Genomic DNA, 20,483 nt, shown 5'->3' with positions numbered 1-20,483 from the left:
ACCCAACGTTGAGTACGAAAAAAAGGAAAAGAAAACTTCTTTTAATGAACATCCATTTGGTATTTAACAGGAATACTAGAAAAAAGCATGAATTTTGATCATTCTCCTCAACATAAGAAGTTACGTGATGTCATGAACATTTAACATAAAATTTGACAAAGTAGACTAACTCTGTGATTTTCTGAGAATGCTAATGAATATATTATCACTAACTTCTTACGTAATTCACGGGAGAAAATATACTTCTCATTGCAAATTAAGCACGTTAGAAATCTAAATGATCATTCCTTTCGGCCATTATTTTGTTTTCCTTTTGCTGTGATCCGTTGAACTGCCGGATAGTACCGTTGATGATGCATCGTCAAAAATTATAGGGTATGTATAGTTTTCCTTAGTAACAGGATCACCACAATTCAGGATTCAATACGCACGCATTCGAAACAATACGGACGCCCATTTGATAACAATTTTACGTGCTTGAATACAAATAAATTTGATAGCAAAAAGACTAAATTCTAGAAGGGAGCAGTTGTTCTTATCAAACCAGGCCAAGTCATCAAAGCTGAATACCAGATATTTTTACTTGTTCTTGCTGCATATCAAACTAGGCCACCTCAGCTCAGAGCTGAATACATGTCTTGTTACTTGTTTTTGCTGCACAATGACCTGAGCTTCTCTATTGCTTCATGCAACTCTTCTTCACCTTCTTCTCGCAACTTTTTACTCAATTCCATAGCTTTTTGTCTCTGTAGTTGTCCCTCTTTCTTCTTGACAACCACCTCGTTTATGACTCTAGCAAAATCTTCCCTCTTTATCTGTCCATCTGCATCCTTGAGAATCTCAATACCAACACCAATCTCTACTGCAAGTCTTGCATGAAGGGGCTGATCAAGATGCATGGGCAAGGCCAACAATGGAACCCCATAATATATGCTTTCGATCACAGATCCCCATCCACAGTGACTCACAAAGCCACCCGTGCTTCGATGCCCAAGAATTTTAGCCTGTGGTGCCCATCCATTCACCACTGTCCCTCTTCCTTTCACCCTCTCAAGAAACCCTTCTGGTAAAGCTTCTTCAAGGCCAATGGCATGTCCAACTGGAAATCTAACCACCCATATGAAGTTGGCATTGCTCAGCTCCAGCCCTATTGCTATCTCTTCCCTTTCTTCCTTCGACAGGAAATATTCGCTCCCAAAAGAAACATAAACCAGTGATGCTTCATCTTTACTATTCAGAAATTCAATGATATGGGAGTAGCTGTCCGCCTCCTTGCTGTCGCCTTCTGGATTACTAAGAGGTCCTACAGCAATCAGTTTCTTCCCGCAAGAGGAAGATAAGTGATCAATATATTTCCCCTCAATTTCTCTCCAGCTTTTCACCAAAACAATATCAGAAGATAGTTCAATGCTCTTAAAAACATCAAATTCGTCACCTTCTTTTGCTTTGGATTCTTGTAGCTTGGCTAATATCTTCTTTATCTCATAGTCCCTGTAAAAAATTGCAGGGAAAGGGTAAGTCTCATTTGCACCAGAGACTCTGCATCTAAGGCTATGATAAACGGAAGACAAGTTCACCGCTCCCACAACTAGGAAAAGAACAGAAGGGATATGATTCAGTGCAGCTAGCTCTGAGGCCCATGGTTGGAAACCATCGTAGACTAGCAAATCAGGTTTCAAAGTGTTGAGGATGTTTTGAAAGTTGGTTTTTGCCATATAAAGTGCACGCCTGAGGGTTGATTGGAGATGGGGTGGGAGGTTTTTGGTGGTATGATAGTGTGGAGGGAGTTCAGGCAAATCCGGCAAATCAAGTTGTACTAATTCTATTGAATGATGAGATGAGTTCTCATCAAACTTTCTACTTTGCTTGATGAAATTCAGGTTGATCTCAGTAGAACATAAGTATACTTGGAAGTTGCTTTTGCTGAGTCTCTTGGATAGTTCTATGAAGGGAGAGATGTGACCATGAGCTAGCCATGGGAACATTAAAACTCTGAATGTATGAGCATTAGATTCTCTTTCCGTGCCCTCCATGGATGGGTGAATTTTGGATATGCTACAGTTTTGTTTATTTAGCTTGCTTGGGTAGTGAGAATGGGATAAATGACAGGTTGTCGAAGCCTGTGCAATAATAAAACCTGCTCAAACTAAAAGTGATTTCTGTAGATAGCGGTGAGCAGGGTCGAATCCACAGGGACTTGGAGTAATTATTTCTTTTCAAGTTCACAGTGACAAGGGGGTGTTTTTATGCAGAAGGTGACAATCAAAGAAATTCAAATAAAATTTAAGAAACTACTAAAAATTAAATAACAAATTACTAAAATCAAACGAGTGATAATTAAGGATCTAGCCAAGAAATAACTTCAGCAATGGTTCACCTAATTGATCATCGACGCAAAGGCAATCCCAATTATTTATCAATAAATAGGTTATAACTACCAAACAAGCGATGGCAGTCAACCCCTCCTTACTGTGTCGGTGATCAAGGTACGCCCGTTAACCACTGCTCTAATTGAGAAATAATCCTAAATACGCCCATAGAATTTAATTCCCCAATTGCCCTACGTATTAGAGGAGCCCTATTCTAACCAAATAACGCACTACCAGGGTTATTTTAGATTAGCCCGCATATTCCCCTAACACAAATCTAATCATGCCAGTTGTCACTATTTTAGAGCAATTAAACAATTATGGATTTAATGCCCTAATTGACAATAGATTACCAAATCAATTAATTATCCGGATCCAAGACAATCAATTAATTAAATAACCATAAGCATAGCAATCAAGGAATATGCGAATACCAATAAATAAAAGGAAAAGATAAAATTAAATCGATCTCACAATTTTAGACAAACCAAAACATCCGTTGTCCCTTGACCAGAGTGGAGAGATTAGTTCATGTCCGATGAACAAAGCCCACAAGAAGTTAGAGAGAAAACCGCAGCCATCAATTGGTAAATGGATGAACTCAATTCGATGGAATACTGACCAAAAGAAAAGCTACGGGAAGTGCTTGAGTCTTTTTTATTGTTTCTCCTAACATACGAGGAGAAGAAAACTACTAACGAGAAGCCAAAAAGGAAAAATCCAAAGCTGCACTAAAAGACGAAAAACCAAGAAGAAAAGCTAGTACTAGTTTCCTGCCCTCAATTCTTCCTTGCCCTCAATTCTTCCTTTGATGTGCGGCGGCTCTCCTTCCGAAGAGGAAGAAGAAGACCCTTGACTTCAGCCCTTGGTTCCTCTTTTTAATGCCGTCTACTATGAATTACCAAAAAGGTCTTGTATCTCCTTGTTCCAAAAATACCTTTAATTGCCTGTTATTTGAACTCTTTCCCGATGATTGTCAAATTGGCTTTGATTGTGATATTTTTGTTCTACTCCCTGAAATAAATGTAAATTACGAAAAGCGAGTAGAATCTAATAATTAATTCACATCAGGTCAGGTAATAGAGAAAAATTAATAATAAAATAAATGAATAAATTGCAACCTATCAATAAAGCCTGAGTAAGAGGTTTGAGGTTAATATTTAATGACACTTTATGAATTTTTTTTGCCCTTATAAAAACTATTTTTACTTATCACCTATAATTACTTATAACTATTTTTATTTTTAACTATTTAAGTATATTGTTTCAATATAACTGTCCCTAAATATTATAATTGCTAATATAAAATTATTTTATGAAAAATATTTAAAAGATTGAAGTTTGCTTTAGTAAAAATAACTTTATTTAAAATATATTGTAGATGCCAAATTTTTCTCAACTACTATACTGTTAACTCAACCTAACACTTCACTCAATCCCATCCCTCTTTTCTTGAACCAAAAAAAAAAAAAAAAGACCCCAACTCCCTCCAAGCCAAAAAACTCTTTCTCGGCTCTCCTATCTCTCTTTCTCTTTTGGTCAAAAAAATACCCAACCAACTCACAACTACTCCAAACCAACTTCCTTTAGTGGAGTTGGCCACCACATTAATTGTGGGGTGGAAGGTCAAGGGTTCAAACCTTGCCTCCCATCAATGTCCCTCAATATGAGGTTTGTTCTAAATCCATACGGGTGTGTGGTGCACCCGTCTGGTCTGAAGGTAGGTTTAGTCCCCATCAGGTTCCCCCGGCTCAGTTGAGCCACCCCATAGAGTAGGTTTCCCCTCCCCTTAGGAGTAGGAGTAGGCTAGACTAGGCTAGATGTACCGTTAAGCTAAAAAAAAAAAAAAAAAAAAAACTCACAACTACTCCAACCTCCATCTCTTAGCCCTCCTCTCTCCAAAAAAAAAAAATCCCAATACTTCAACTTCCCCCCCCCCAAAATCTCTCGGCTCTCGGTCTTTCCCTCGCTCACCCACTCCACGATTTCTTTCCCTCAGTCTCACTCTCACTCTCGGTTTCTACCTATCTCAATTTCACACACTTGCACACACATCATTTTTATTTGGGTTATTATCACTTTACCCCCTTAACGTTTGGTGCTACTATCAATTTCCCCCTTAACATTATCTTTTAGTCATTTTACCTCCAAGACTAACGGTCAAACTTAACGGAGTTTGTTAATTAAAGTGAAAAGACATGTTTAACCCTTAAAATTATTATCACTTTACCCCCATAAAATATAGTCTCATTATCAATTTACCCCCGAGAGTTATTTTTTCGATAATTTATCCTATCATTAAACCAACTTAACAAGTTAAAAAAACTTTAGAAGAAAATACCCTCCTCTTTGCATAATAAAAAATTTAAAGTAACTCTTTTCCTTTTTAGTATTAAGAAAAAAGGTCAAAGTATTAATTTCTTTTTTCTTGACAATTTTATTAATATTGAAAAAAATAGAAAGATGGAGAGTGGGAGGGGGAAGGGAAGAGGGAAAGAGAGAGAGCTCAATTCTTTTTTTAAAAATTACAAATAAAAAAGAATTAAATACTTTTATTATTTTAAAATTATTTCACTTTTTTATTTACCACTAAATTTCAATCATAATCTCGACAACCTTAAAGTAATACGATAATATTAGACTTTTCTTTATTTTCTTTTTTTGCAAAATCTAATTTTTTGTCTCCGTCTTTCCTATCTCTTTTTCTTTTCCTAGTATTAATAAATGTGAAAAAAAGAAATTTGAAATAACCCTTTTATTTTTATGTTTTTCGATTTCTTAAAGTAAAAAAAAAAGAAAAAGAATAACCATTCCAACTTTTTTATTTTTAATTATATATAAAAAAGGGTAAATATATTTAAAATGTTTTTATCATACTAGTTAGATTAACGATGAGGTAAAATGTTTAGAAAATAATTTTAGGAATGAAAGTGATTGTATCACTATAATCTAAATGAATAAAGTGATAATGTAATAATGCTATAAAATAAAAGGGTATTTTTGTCCAAAATTTCTTAACATGTTGAGTTGAATTACTTATGGGGGTAAAGTGACTAAAAGATAACGTTAGGGGGTAAACTGATAGTAGTGATATAGTTTAAAGAGATAAAGTGATAATAACCCTTTTTATTTATTAAACATCCGAACGTATCCAAAACCACCGAGCTTTAATTTAGTGGCCGCCAAAAAGGGATTGAGTCCCTCTTTGGACTTGTAGGATTAGATCAAGTGTTTAAACTCTACCTATAGTGAAAAAAAATCTAAAAGAGAAGCCAAACCACCCTTTTGTATTAGTTTATTATACAGTTTTTTTAGACTCCTCCTCCCCCTTCCCTAAAATAGGATAAATTAGGTTATATAAATGTTATGTTATAGCAAAAAAAAGCCCACAACTTGTGAATGTGTGGTTTATCAAATGTCCTCCCCTAGAATGTTATCGTTGTAGCCAAAAAAAAAAAAAAAAAAAAGCACCAAAGCTTGTGTGGTTTATCAAATGTCCTCCCTAGAATGTTATCGTTGTAGCAAAGAAAACACCAAAACTTGTGAATGTGTGGTTTATTTTGAGCACCTTTTTATCTTATCAAATAAGCATTATTTTGCCAACTAGACTCTTGACTATTTAGTTGGCAAGTTTTAATTGACTATTAAATAGGATAATATATAAGTTGTTCAATGGTCATAGTAAAGCTTGCCAAATGTAATTAAAATGGTTAATATTATATAATCCGTGTATACATACATGGATATATAGAAGATCCATGTCATATAAGCAAAAATTGAAGTTTAAATTCAATTTTGAATTTCATGGCATGCATTCACACATACTATATATGCACCGTGTGTACAATATTAGTCCTTACTAAAATGATATATGATGATGAAAAACATATTTATGGCTGGTCGTGTATAATGAGGTAAGAAATTTCATATAATTAGGACATATAGCAGATGATTTATACATTCAACCGTGAATTTGTACGCCAAGTCTGTCTTTTAAGCTTTTTTTTTACACCAAAAGCAAGAATCCTGTTCACATATCCCATTCTGAATATAAAAGAAAACTAACAGAGCACTCCTCGATTATACATCCCGTTCTAAAGGACAAAGAAAATCATCATACTACCCCAGCTGTATATACATCCCAATCTAAAGAACCAACAAAGCCTTAGGATTCCCAACCATTCAATCATCCATGGAGGGAACAATGAGTGAATCTAGTGCTCCTAGATTTAGAGTTTTGATGTTCCCATGGCTAGCTCATGGCCACATCTCTCCCTACTTAGAGCTATCCAAGAGACTCTCCGAAAACAACTTCCACATATGCTTTTGTTCTACTGAGATCAACCTGAATTTCATCAAGAAAAGTAAAACCTTTGATGAGATTTCATCAATAGAACTGGTACAACTTGATTTGCCAGATCTGCCTGAACTCCCTCCCCAGCATCACACCACAAGAAACCTCCCACTCCATCTCAAATATATGGGAAAAGCAAACTTCCAAAACATCCTGAGCACTTTGAAACCCGATTTGCTAATCTATGATGCTCCCCAGTCATGGATATCGGAGCTGGCAGCACTGAATCATATCCCTTCTGTTCTTTTCATAATAGTTGCTGCAGTAAACTTGTCTTTTTTTTTATTATGCCGTTAACTGTAGAATCGATGGTACTAATGAGGCTTACCCTTTTCCAACAATTTATTACAGGGATTATGAAACGAAGAAAATGATAGCTATGTCCCAGGAATCCAAAGAAAGTTTACCCGAAGATGCTGCTTTTTTTCCTATTGTTTTGAACTATCTTCTTTTGTTTTGGTGAAAAGCTGGAGGGAAATTGAGGGGAAATATATAGATCACTTTTCTTTCTCCTGTGGCAAGAAGGTGTTAGCTTTAAATCTTCTTAATGTTCAAGATGATGATACCAAGGAGGAGGAGAATAATTCCCATATCATGAAGTTTCTGAATGGTAAAGATGAATCATCAGTGATTTATCTTTCTTTTGGGAGCGAATACTACTTGTCGAAGGAAGAAAGGGAAGAGATAGCACATGGGTTGGAGCTGAGCAATGCTAACTTCATATGGGTACTTAGGTTTCCTGTGGGAGATTCTATTGCCCTAGAAGAAGCTTTACCCGAAGGGTTTCTGGAGAGGGTGAAAGAGAGAGGGATAGTGGTGGATGGATGGGCACCACAGGCTAAAATTCTTGAGCATCCAAGTACTGGTGGTTTCTTGAGTCATTGTGGATGGGGTTCTGTGACAGAAAGCATGTATTTTGGGGTTCCATTGTTAGCTTTGCCCATGTTCTATGACCAGTTTCTTCAAGCTAGACTTGCAGAAGATATTGGTGTCGGTATTGAGATTCTGAGAGGTGAAAACGGGCAGACAAATAGGGAAGAGGTGGCTAAAGCCATAAAAATGGTTGCTTTGGAGAATGAAGTGGGAGAATTATTGAGAGAAAAAGCTAGAGAGTTGAGTAACAACTAACAAGATGAGAGGAGGAGAAGGAGTGTTGCATGAAGCAATAAAGAAGCTAAAGAATTTATGCAGCAAGAACAAGTAGCAGAACTGCTGAATCTGGGATGGATAGATATGATAGAAAATGTTTGAGACAGATATTCAATGATTAACCTTTCATATGCTGATAGTACAAGCCAAGGATTATCATTACAGCATTTTTTTTTTTCCCCTAAAAACCCCGTACCGATTGCTATGGAGCTAAACTGCAGTTGTAATATGTATTCATTTCGATTGATGCCATCGGCGTTACTGATACAGGTTGTTACAATGTGAAATTGGCAGAATTGATCCGACAAACATTGTGGCAGATCAATGATCAAACCATCCCTAAATAATTAAGAAAAAATTTCTTAAATCCTGTAGATATTTGGCCCATTATATTTTAATGACTTGTGCTTAATTGCTGAACTTTTGGTAGGGGAGTTTCAGGTCAACGATCCCACAATCCCTTTGTAATATGGGTGGTAATATAAACCCTGCACTCTGAAACTCCCCTATGAAAAGCTCAGCCATAATGCACAAGGCATTAAAATATATATTGGGCCAAACATATGTTAATCTAAGATTTTTTTTTCTTTTTAAACGCATTTAGTAATTGCGTTTTTTCATAAAAATCCTCGATCGATCAAAACTTATTCTTGTGAGATAATTGTTTTGCCAATTGTCGGACTAATGTTGCTATTTTGACAGTTGTGGAACCACCTGGTTACTGCCTCGGCTCCTCATGCAATTACCGAAAGCCTCAGATGTGCTCAACCCAACCCAATCGTTCTCGTGGGCACGTGACTCGCGCCCACCTCTGACACTGGATCTGACATGTGACAGATACTACATGCCACAAGTCTATGATTCTTTGTGACCGACACATTATCCTCGATTTTCGAAATTCATACTGCATCAAGAGGGCATAAATGTCCCCTCCACCTCATGCTCTTTCTTTTTTTTTTTTTCCCGTCATAGGGGTATCCATCCTGACTTGCGTCAACCCGGTCCAAAGATGCACCACTCAGTAATAAGTGAAAATAGAAACGGTGATCTTTGAATAAGGTTCCAAGGAGGTATGTCCCATGAGGTCTCGGGTAATCTTTGGTGCAAGTGGTAGGAGCTTGGATTACTTAATCATGAGATTTTCGATTCGAAATTCATGAAAATAGAAAAAATAATGTTGGGAGAGCTTTTCTTTATAAGGGATTCGATTCGATTCGAACAGAATTAGTCGCAAATCGTAAAACGGATGCGAACACCTATGAATTATAACAAAAAAAGGAGGTACGTCCCCCTCATATTCAAAGCTAGAGGACATAAATCCCCTAAGCGGTTTAAATGCTCGCCTTCAACTCCTGAACTTCTAGTTAGACTTGGACATCGGAGTCGTTGGAAAGATTTAGCCCGACTATTTGCCTCTTTTGTTGTGCTGTTTTTGCAAGTCTGTGGCTAGGCTCGAGAAGCTCGGTCCATCTATTCGTGCCCACAGAACGATATAACAACCTTCATCGCCATCTTCCAATAAAGTTTAAAATGCTTTATTTTGACTACTGTGGCACGATTTAAAGACCGTCTATGTAAACTAAAAGCTTTAATCCATCAAGTTACAAGTATAAAAAACAATAGAGAATTCGCAAGCTATATATTACTCTCAAGTTAGTCAAACTTCTTTTGGGCTGAATCTCAAGTTATTACTAGAGAATTCGTAGTCCTTCCTCTTATTCACACTTCTACGTTTACTAAAACTATGTGTCGGGGGTAGAAATATTGGAAAAAGTTCCACCTCCCATCGTCGCAAAATAGCGCTGTATGTTTACATTCGTGGGTTTGAGCCACTGGAATTTGACCGAGAAGATGAAATTTGGAAATCTGGATTGCAAACAAAGTTCCAACGACAAAAGTAGGAAGTTGGACCATTATTTGTCTTGTTAAAAATTGAGATTGAAGAACCTCTTATTTCTAGTGCAAATAGTTTATTGGGTCATTTCTTATGTCGCATTACAGGCCGTAGGTTTCGCTTCTGGGTGAAAAATGCTCGTTTAAAAGCGAGCTATCGCCTGATATGTTGTTTTCTTCCACAAATATTTCCTTTTCATACATGTCCGTAGGTTGTGAATTGTTTGGTTTGGGTTGTTTGGGTTCATTTTCCATCAAAGAAGAAAAATTCATGGACCTTATGCTTTGCCAAATTTGTCACGATCAAATTTCTTCATAAAAAGAAAGTGATGTATCGATCGATTAAACACGAGTGTGCATAATTTTCCTCTATGTTGCATGGCAAGCTTCAAAAAAAAAAATTTTTTTTTTGGGCCACCATACATATCAATGATAGATGAGGTGTTTCAAATCTCCACAATTCAGGATTTAACATTTTCATACTAAACAATTTAAGAAGAATTTGTACGTCTTTTATAGGGAAAATGACCAAAATAGTACTTCACATTCTTTAAAAAAAAAAAAAATCCTTTTTGGGGTCTTTCACATATTAAAAATTTAAAATAGTCTCACATATAACAAGTACGCCAATTTAGTCCCATAACCTATTTTTGACTATAGATCTAAAGGAGGTATTTGTTTATATGGGTATCGTAATGGGACAGAATGAATATCAAAATTAAACGTATTCGTACTTTGTTTATATGTTATTATAGGAATAATTCAATATAAATGAAATCGTTAGATGTTACCTCTTATTATTCCTCACTTGTAGTGCAAAGTTTCAAATTGATTAAATTTTTAATAAAATGAAACTCATTTCACTTCCAAACTATGACCTCGTTTGACAAATGAGTTTTTTAGATATTTGTCTAAAATTTTATTGTAACTTACTGTAAAAATTGTAGAAAAAATTTTGAAAATGAAATTTCTTTTCTTTTCTTTTCTCTCTTCTTTTTCTCCCTTCCCTCTGCCCCTCTCCATCCCCGAGCCAGAAGTTGCAGTAGCAACAAGAATTTTTTTTTTTCAATTTTTCTCTCTCCTTGTCTCCCCCTTCCCTTCCCTCCTCCTCCCCTTCTCCTTCCCCTAGCCAGAAGTTGCAGCAGCAACAACAAATTTTCTTTTTTGCATTTGCATTTTTCTCTCTCCCCCTCTCCCTCTCCTACTATCCTTTGTTTCCCCCTCCGGCCGCCAGCAATAGCAGAATTTTTTTTTTTTTAAACCTTTTCCTCTCCCTTCTCCCCTTCCCTCTCCCTCCCTTCCTCTCCTCCTCCTCTTCCCTTTCCCCCTTTCCTCCCCTCTTTCCCACCATCTCTCTCCTCCCCTCTCCCTCCCCCGCCACCCTGCCCCTCCCTCCTCTACGTAGATCGCGTGAGCCAGATTACGCAGGAGGGGAGGGACAGGGTGGCGAGGAAAAGGGTAGATTTGGTCGGCAAGCCAAATTGCATAGGGAGGGAGGGGAGGTGGCGGGGAAAGGAGAGGTGGTGGGGAAGAGAGGAGAAGAGGGTATGGGAGGAGGAGGAGAGTAAGGGAGAGAGAGGGAGAAGAGAGGGACAAAAAATCTTACCTCTACCACCACTGGCACCAACGTCGAAAAAGGTGACTAGCTCCGGAGATAGTGGTGGGTTGACGTGGGAGAAGAAGAAGAAGAAAGGAGAAGAGAATTTTTTATATTTTTTTTGTTGGTATTTTGAAGTGTATTATTTAAAAATTTTAAGAAAATTTTGAAAATATTGTAATTAAAATTATTAAAAAACTGGTAGAAAATAAATTTGGTTAAAATTTTATTTGCCAAACAAGCCCTATACACGTGTAAAAGGCAGAATCAAAACCACAGCAGGCTTTAAAATGTCGATTTCGAGTCCGAGATTGGAATACGAAGCAAACACCTGTTAAGAGACTGACTTGGAGTCTTCGATACTAAAAATCCACCGGATTTGCTTTTGATTTTTATTATTTGAAAAAAGAAAAAAAAGATGTAGTGACGCAGAAATGCTTACGCATGGACTGTGACGTCAGGGGAATAACGGAAGCGCCAGGTATTCTCCGCTCCAATTTGTTTTCTTGATCTTTTTGACGAGTTAAATAGCAGACTTTTGAGTCGTCAAGAAATACATATAATATAATATAGTGGAAGAAGTGGGTGCATAATACAATAGTAAATTTGTTATATTTGTCACGTTCCATCGGATGTTTCTGCACGCTATCTTCGAAGGCATCAATTTACTTATCATTCGGATCAAACTTGTTATAGAGGGAGTTGAACGGGTCATGGCTCATTTAAAACGCACCGTACTCTTTTCCTTTTCTTTTTTTTTTTTTTGAATTTGTCTAATAAATGTTCCATAATAATAATTCGGATAAATGTTCCAGATAATAAATTGAATGTGATTTAATTGTATTATCAAATGCTTATTATCACCCGTTAAAAAAATCCAAATCATTTCTGTGGGTTACCGGCATGCATGTGGGTGCAACTATTTACACCTGAAGATATATTCTACAGTTTATATTTAATGGATCTGAGGATGAAAAGACAAAAACGTACTAATATCTTATTGCCCTCCCAGTCATAGCTATGGAGAAATATGACTGCCAAGAGTTTGGACGTTAGGTCAATATCATACATTTACATCAGTTTAGTGGTGGTTTTTTTTATCGAACTCTTTCACAGCCATATATACAATTCAGGAGTTTCATATTAAATTTAATCCTCTAGCCTCTCTGGGCTTTGACTCTATGTAATGTAACCTAATTTGCTTGTGCAATTAATTTTTATACCTGTCAACATTTTCGCTTTGGATTCCCAATACATTCGCAAAAATGAGAAGACCACCACCCATTCCAAAGAGTTACAAGCTTTGTTTATACTGTGATATCTATCTATTGGGAAGATAAATGGAATGTAGGGATAAGAATATCAGTACACAAACAATTACATTATGTTAGATTCTTGAGTATTAAACCTTGCAAAATCAATTAGTTTCTTGTCTCTGTACAGCGGTTCACTTTTGTGGCAGTCTCCTATAAGCCCTGTGGTGCTCAAAAATTTTTTAAAAAAATGGCAAAAATAAAAATCTTATTACGCCTGCTAACTTGAGAACAACCCTTTTGCCATCATGCATAATATTCCAAAATCCACAAGTTTGACAAGTTTTAAGTGAATTTTCATTTCTTTTTTTTTTTTTTTGGAGAAGTTTGACAAGTTCTTTTTTCTTTTTTTGCGAATCATAACGTTTTAGAAATATTATTTCACCTTTGATGGCAAATTGTTTTGTCCTATGAGATTTTCTAATTACTTTGTGCGCTCAGAACTTTATCAAGAATTTCACTCTGGCGTGACCGTACCGGTACTAGCAAGGAAAAACAGCTGTGTTTGGATAGTCATTTTCCGTCAAAAAATTGCTACGTTTTCTGTGAACACATTTTTCTATCACCTTTTTTCCTCACATACATCAAATCGCTACAAAAAATTCAGAAAAAATGCAATCCAAACACAAAAGACACCTTTAAAGAGTCCATCAAATTTACCTTGATCATTTCTCTTATCCTTGATAGTGCTTCAAAATTAACCTTCAATCCCTGTACGATTGTGGTTTCTTGGGATAATTTCAAAAACCTTTAATTATCAGAAACTTCAAGGAAGATGGCTACAATTGACAGTAACCTTAAGGGAGGAAGCTTATGAAGCTATCCCTTGTTTCTTTTCCACATTTTTTCTAACTGACCATGCAACCAAGAGCCAACAGGATTGCACTCTGCACCCTAGGCTCCAATTTAGTAAACTTCCTCGCAAGTCCCAAGGAGCTGGCAGAAAGTTCACCAGACAAACTTCGTGCTAACGTTGTTGAAAACGATAAAAAAAAAAAATCTAACTTTAAAATTTTTCAGAACCGTTCTTCTCTATGACTCCACTATTAAACATCTGACAAGTTTGTTTGGATTGCTTCATATTTCCCCAATTTTATTTGCTTACATCATCTTTACAATTTTCAATACACCTTTTTATCTTCCCAATATCTTTTTATTTCACATACATCACATCACAAAAAGTGCTACAGTAAAAATATCTCAAATAATCCCAAATAACTTACAATCCAAACAGACTTAATTTACACATACTACTACTGTATTTAAAAAATACAAAACAGAAAAGGAAGAAAAGAACAAAATAAGATCGCAGTTAAGACGAGTTTAGTGTTAATGCCATAACATCAGGGAATCATCCATCAACACACCATGGAGCAACAAAAGAACAAAAAAGGCAAACATGGAAACTAGGGATGATTAAAGTTTTCTTGAACAGCACTACTATTCACTATTCAGGAACAGGGTCAGGGTCGGCATTAAGATCCAAGCCCACATTGTCTTCCACTCTTTCTTGACTATTAACCCCGTTAACCACCTCAAAATCTTCCCGTTCAAAGTTAGGACTCCAGGCGACAGCCGCCGTCGAGTTCTTCTTGCTCCCGCCGTTACTTTTCTCGAAATACTTAACTGCCACCTGGATTCTCCTTAATATAGCATAGAACTCCTCCACCTCTCCATCATCGTCGCCACCATCAGCCTCGTCCATCTTCAACCCCACTGCAGCCGCTGCCGCCTTCTCTCCTCCGTCAGCTTCCTTCCTCGAACCCTTCACCTTTTTCCCATTAACTGCTTCTTCATCAAACCGCTTTCTCTTTTCCACCTCCATGTACAACAACTGCGGAATACGAGGCTAGGTCGCTGATAAGGGTGCACTTTTCTTGATTCTCCGGCGAGAAAGAGAAGGAAAGAAGAAAGAAAATGATGCTGCGCACGCTAGTGCGATGTTATTTTTGACATGGTTTGTCAAATGTCGCAAGTAAATAGTTTTAAAAACGAGAGGTGGATTTAGGAGTCAGGAAAGAGAAAAATAAAATATCTTCCGGTGTGATCAGAGGATGACGCCAAGAAGGTGACGTAAGGAGATTGCGGTCGATATACGTGACCACCGAAACGTGAAACAGAAATGGACACGGCCCAAGTTGAGAAGAAAACTGGGGGTTGGGTGGTTGAAAGACTTTTTGTCTTTTGGTTGGAACTAGAATTTTGATTCTGTGGTAGTGAACCTTGTGGTTGTGGTTGTGGTTGTGGTGGGAGGATGTATGATGACAGCTCTGTCCCTACTTGTCCTGTCATCATCATGGGAAAGTTGATTCTGTACTCAGCTTTTGACAAATGTTTCTTTTGAAATTTTTAATTTGGATTTTTTTTTTCAACGATGTCAAGAGCTAAATTATATATTTAGCTTATCATGTCAAGACACACAGTAATAATTGTTACATCCCTTACATTTAAATAGTTTTTTTCAAATTAATTATACTTTTTATTTAAAAAAACTAATATTTAACACCCTTCTTATCAAGTGTTTATTGGATGTCCATTAGCCAAACTGATTTAATTTTTACGTTACATATATATTTTTTTCCTGGAATGACCATGGTAACACACAATTGATGGTCTCAATAGGATTTATTTGAAGTCAGATTGAGGAATTGATAATTAGATACAAATTTCACGAGCCGAGCAAAAACATTTATTATATTTTTATATATTGTTGTTTAAGTATATAAAATGTATAGCGAAATTGGTTGTTGATGATTGTAAAACATTTGGGGTTAGAAATATATTGCCTTTGAGTCCAATGATTGAATTGTTTATGGGATTGATTCACTGAAAAAATTTAAAAAGGAAAAAGAATAACTCATTTGTTATTTTATTTTACAAAATTCTCAAGAATTTATTACAATCTATTTAGATGGGAGTACTTCAGAGTTTTTGTACAAAATATATACTGTGACAATATGATACATGTAAGATTAAAAAAAATCATTAAAAACATGTTAAGAGAATATTCCAAAAATCTTATCTAAAAATATAGCAATATGAATGGACGTTAGTTTTGCACTTCTTTCTTGATTGGAATTTTGACCATAGGTTCCGAACCCACCTCATATACCGCTTTGATGGGTGCACACTGCACATACCGACCTTTCGAAACAGGAAAACACATTGCAGTTCACAGCTCCTGGACTGGAGTCGAAGAGCCAACAACCCAGAAACCTTCATATCTACGTTACTACGTAAGTGTCATCCTTTCCGCGCTTTAATTAAAACGCGTGTTCTGGGAAGTACCAGCAGCCCGTGACTTTTCTCCTCGTGATTGGAGTTGTTTATCAAATTTGTAGCACCGCTTTAGTAGCACGGTCTAGCTAATATTTTAGACTAGTTCAAGTGTGCTTATAAACCTATTCTTTTTCCATGTGCGGTTTTCTTAATTTGGGATAGAGCACATTCTACCGTTTCTTCGTCAAGCTTTTAACGAGTGTATTTGATAAAATTGAAATCTAAAATTTAAAATTAAATTTATTAAGTTACTGAATTATTAAGGTATTAAATATGATATATTTAAATATATATCATATTAAATAATAAAAATAAATTTTTTATTTTTTATTTTTGAAATAAGTTTTATCTAAAAAATTTAATGCTACTCAATTAATTCATATATTATATTTTTTATTATCAAACACGTTTGAATATGTTAAAATCTGAATCCATTAAATTTAATTGTTGAATTGCGTTATCAAACATAACTTAAGTTTTCAAATTGCCACACTTTTCCTTTCTCCAATTTTTTACATCTGCCGCTTTTGGAAATAAAAAAAAAACAAAAAACATTGCTTAAGTTTTGGTTGTTGAGAAATGATGGGTTTGTTTATTTATTAATATGATGGTTTGACCGTCGGAAGTAATTACAAATGTCTGGTTGGCAGATGTCTACATTACTTTACTGTATAATCCACGTTCGGCATGCGTCAAAATTATAGTCATCGAACTTGTACATTGCGCCTACAACGTCTACTACCGACTTTAAATTTATACTCGTAGAAGTCATAGCATGTGACGCGTGGGTGACAATTCTGAAATGATTATTTGTTGACTTTAAATTATTTTGAGTTTGGGATTTGGTAGGGATGATAGTTGGGACGGATACCTAGAGGTTGATAGGATGGGAGGTGGGGCGGTGTAGGAATAAATTTGTTTTTTTGGAGATGATAGTTATAGTATATCCTAATCTATCATACACAAAGGGGAGGAGGTGAACCTAAGGAGGTCCAGGGGTAGTTCAGAGGAAACTGAACCACTATCGAACAAAATAGGTGTACTACGCATCCGTTTGAATTTTTTAAAACAAATCCACATTTAATGTGGCAATTGGTGGGAGGCAAGAGTACCTCCCAACCCATCAAGCCTTTAAGGCTTGATGGTGGCCATCAGGCCAAAGATTAGTGGTTATGTAGAAATAATTTTCTACCTCATTAAAAAACTGGTTGGGGATAGGGGAATATACTCTCGCCCCATTGCATGCCTTGTCACCCATTCTATACTTTTTTTTTATTATTATTGATACGATAGTTTCCTACTCTATGGGAAGCGGGAGGGCCTGAAGAGATTTTGGGATAATCCAGAGGGGATTGAACCACCACCAGATACCAATTTGTTAGGTTTGGTCGTAGGAAATTGACCTACGAGAATAATAGGGTTTTTGACAATTCAATAATTACAATAACAGAACAAATAAATCAAATAGTGAAATACGAAATTTATGTGGTTCGGTCCAATTGACCTACGTCCACGGGCAAAGGGGTAGCAAATTTACTATAACAGTAAAAGAGTACAAAATTTTAGGAAATAATTCCCAAATCTAAAAGGCACATAAAACTGAAAACACAAAAGAGTCTAAATAGTACTAAATGCTTAATGACCCAAAGATTCATGATTTGCTCTTTTGGTTTAATACCGAACCAAAGCCTCTCTTAGACTGGGGCGTAGGCCTCCCCAAAACTCTTTTAGATTGGGACGTGAGCCCCCACCAAAACTCTCTTGGACTGATGCGTGTAATGGATGGCCCCCATTACAAAATTTAAGAGCCGGACAAAATTTTGGCTAGCAACTTCGATTAGGTTTATTTTTTGCAACAGTAAATTTGCAACGTTAATTTTTCCAACGATCAGATTTTAATTATCTATATAAACACACAATACACTTATTTTTGAGAGATAGAAAAAGATATATTGTTCAAATTTAAAAATTAATAGTATCATCTTTAGAAAATAAAAAATTCAAAAGGTAAAAAATTTAATCAAAGTTAATACTTTATTTTTTAAAAATAACAAAATTATTTTATTTATTTATGGGATATGAGTTATGCATTATTAAAATAAATATTTGATTTAATTGTGAACCCATGCTATTACACCTTGTGGAGTGTAATCCATTGTGAGTAGAAGTGTAATAAAAGAGGAAAAAGTGAAATGCTAACGTGGCATGTGGATTACACTTTAAAAAATGTAAACCATTGTGGCTAATTCTCCTTTAGATCTTGGGTATGCAAAATTTATTTTTTTTTTTAAAAAAGCAAAACCAAATTAAAAAAAATGAATAATGGCAACATCAACTTTTGTGGTGCAGGTTTGGGAATAACCAATAATGTTGCTCGGCATCTATTATTGTACTTACCATCAGTGCATCATGTCGTTCCATTGGTGTACAATGGCAGTGATTTAAGGATCTATCCTAGACAAGATTGGTATCATTGTTGTATTACTGACGCAGTTGATGTGGCACCCCAGTCTAAAGAGCCATAATTGTAAGTAATCCTACACATCTGGTGATAATTTCTGTTGGATTTTAGGATTGTACTGTTAATTACTACTGTTAAGAATCTTGTATTATGTCATTCCGTATTTATTAAATCTTTTGCAAAATGAAAAGAATATATGAAAAAAAAGGCAATAAATTCAACTGATAGTTAACATACAAACTGATTAAACAGCAGTTACGCCATTTTTCATAATGTTTTATATTTATGCATTTCTTTCTTTTCTTTTCTTTTGCCAGAGTCCACTTGTGCAAATTTTCATCTATTTTTTTCTTTTAAAAAGTCAATAATAGCATGTGAAGTTATGGTTTCAACGAGTCTGTAATGGTCAAAATTTATTGTACTTCCTATTATGCAGTCCCATTACAAAGTAGCGAAAAATTTTCCCTGGTTTCATTTCATGTTCTCTTGTCCTTGATGGGCAGGTGAGCAACGACTCACTTTAGGCCGGTTTCAAGTAAAGCCCTGTCCTTTGACTAATGATTCGACGCCACCGAAACTTGGTCGCAAACAAAGATTTAACGATCCAGGTTCATCCTGGGATCATGGCCTCACAACTTGATGCATGGTTGTCGAGTTCGAGCCGGTTTGGCTTAATAATTACGCATTTTTGTTGGAAGTTCGGTTACAATCGGATACGACTTGAATTTGTCGATTCACATAACTAAATAGATATGACATTCACAATTATACCAAAAAATGTATTTATTTTACCCAAACTGATTTGAACGGGATAAAATTCAACTTGTGAGGCCAGTCGTGGTCAACCGTTCTTCCCGTTGAATCTTTAGAATAGATATTTTCTCAAGGAGTTTGTTATGGTAGTGAAACTGGCTTTCTTTCAGAATCTTTTGATTTCTGACAGTGACCGAACGTATATTGATGTTCAGTCTTCCTTTCTCTTAACTTTTATGTTGTAATTATGGGGTGGGGAGCAGGCGGGGTATATTTGCTAGTTGCAAACATCAAGTTCAAGAAAAGGAGGAGGAAATTTGCAAACAATAAAAATTTTGCATAAAAATAACCTTCAAACTTGTAATTTAGAAACAAGGACATGAAATTTGATTCAAATGCTAAAATTTGGTCATGTTTCAAACCTATCCTATATTCAAACTGCAGGAAGAAAAGCCTGTCATGTAGCTAGTTGGAAATAAAACAGCGGACGTTATCTTTCACGGGTAAAGCTATCTAAATCATCTGCCAAACACCCTTCTCGTCCTGGCTATTGCATTCGCGTCTGTGTCGAGAGTCATTACTTTTCTTCATCTATTGACAAAATGAATTGGGTGTGAAGTGTAAATTTGACAAGTGCAGATCACAAGCTGGAGGATTATCCTTTTTCCTTTTTGCATGCATATCTTCTTTTATGTCATCACGGGGAGCAACCTTCTAAAAATAAATCACCCCAGTTTCTTGGCTCATTTAAGGTGCAGAAGACAGTAGTTTAACTGGCTTCAAAATTTCAGCTTAAACAATCAAACGCCCTCTGTTCAAGAGAACTAAAAAAATCTCAACTTTACAAGTTCATAAAAGCTTCCTTTAACCCTCAGTTAAAGTGAAGAGTAGCATCGAGTATTCAACTATTGAGGTCGATGTGTGCCGCGGAAGGTAGAAAGCTTTTAACAAAATTAATAATACAACTTAATAATTTGGAATTATTGCATTAATGTAGTGAAAGATCTCGTTCGATCTTTGATCTGCAGGTTTGATCAGTACTTGTCAAACTACTTCATTATTTACTTGGGAGCAGTGAATGGGGAGAAAATTTGTTTAAGGTGGGCCAGCATGACCGAAAATATATAATTTTGGAGCAAAAAATTTTCAGATGGTGTATATGCTTTTGCAGAAGTTTGGGACCCACAACTACAATAAACGATCGGATGATAATAATTTGTCAACAGATTTAGAGTTGGCTCTACTCTAGTGGTGAATGACCTGAAAAAGAGAAGGGCAGGGCTTTAATTTCTCCCCATTGTGCCTCCAACGATCA

At 35.9% G+C, this 20,483-nt stretch overlaps 3 protein-coding genes across 3 annotated transcripts; 1 reads left to right on the top strand and 2 right to left on the bottom strand.

Moving 5' to 3' along the window:
• Positions 1–641: 641 nt before the first annotated feature.
• LOC113757891 (beta-D-glucosyl crocetin beta-1,6-glucosyltransferase-like) lies at positions 642–2,060 on the bottom strand. Its single transcript, XM_027300967.1, has one exon. The coding sequence runs from the start codon at positions 2,031–2,033 to the stop codon at positions 642–644; it is 1,392 nt and encodes a 463-aa protein (XP_027156768.1). The 5' UTR covers positions 2,034–2,060.
• Positions 2,061–7,161: 5,101 nt separating this feature from the next.
• LOC113757893 (beta-D-glucosyl crocetin beta-1,6-glucosyltransferase-like) lies at positions 7,162–8,137 on the top strand. Its single transcript, XM_027300968.1, has one exon. It carries the CDS (start codon positions 7,318–7,320, stop codon positions 7,849–7,851), a length of 534 nt encoding a protein of 177 aa, XP_027156769.1. The 5' UTR covers positions 7,162–7,317; the 3' UTR covers positions 7,852–8,137.
• A 499-nt stretch (positions 8,138–8,636) lies between these two features.
• LOC113757889 (protein NIM1-INTERACTING 2) lies at positions 8,637–14,673 on the bottom strand. The gene is made up of 2 exons (XM_027300965.1): positions 14,135–14,673; positions 8,637–8,756 (listed from the first exon to the last, which is right to left on the bottom strand). Exons 1-2 carry the CDS (start codon positions 14,498–14,500, stop codon positions 8,637–8,639), a joined length of 486 nt encoding a protein of 161 aa, XP_027156766.1. The 5' UTR covers positions 14,501–14,673.
• Between the last annotated feature and the right edge of the window lie 5,810 nt (positions 14,674–20,483).

This window comes from Coffea eugenioides, unplaced genomic scaffold (genome assembly GCF_003713205.1).
Source record: "Coffea eugenioides isolate CCC68of unplaced genomic scaffold, Ceug_1.0 ScVebR1_3403;HRSCAF=4609, whole genome shotgun sequence".
In the NCBI taxonomy this organism is placed as follows: Eukaryota; Viridiplantae; Streptophyta; class Magnoliopsida; order Gentianales; family Rubiaceae; genus Coffea; species Coffea eugenioides.
Note: the sequence above shows the minus strand (reverse complement) of the source record. Positions and strands in the feature narration are given on the sequence as shown.

Excerpts from the sequence above, each read along its gene's own strand:
- LOC113757891 (XM_027300967.1), bottom strand. The coding sequence starts at position 2,033 with ATGGAGGGCACGGAAAGAGAATCTAATGCTCATACATTCAGAGTTTTA.
- LOC113757893 (XM_027300968.1), top strand. The coding sequence starts at position 7,318 with ATGAAGTTTCTGAATGGTAAAGATGAATCATCAGTGATTTATCTTTCT.
- LOC113757889 (XM_027300965.1), bottom strand. The coding sequence starts at position 14,500 with ATGGAGGTGGAAAAGAGAAAGCGGTTTGATGAAGAAGCAGTTAATGGG. Across the intron at positions 8,757-14,134 it reads TTAATGCCGACCCTGACCCT|GATAATGTGTCGGTCACAAA; the intron begins GTTCCTGAATAG and ends TCGAAAATCGAG.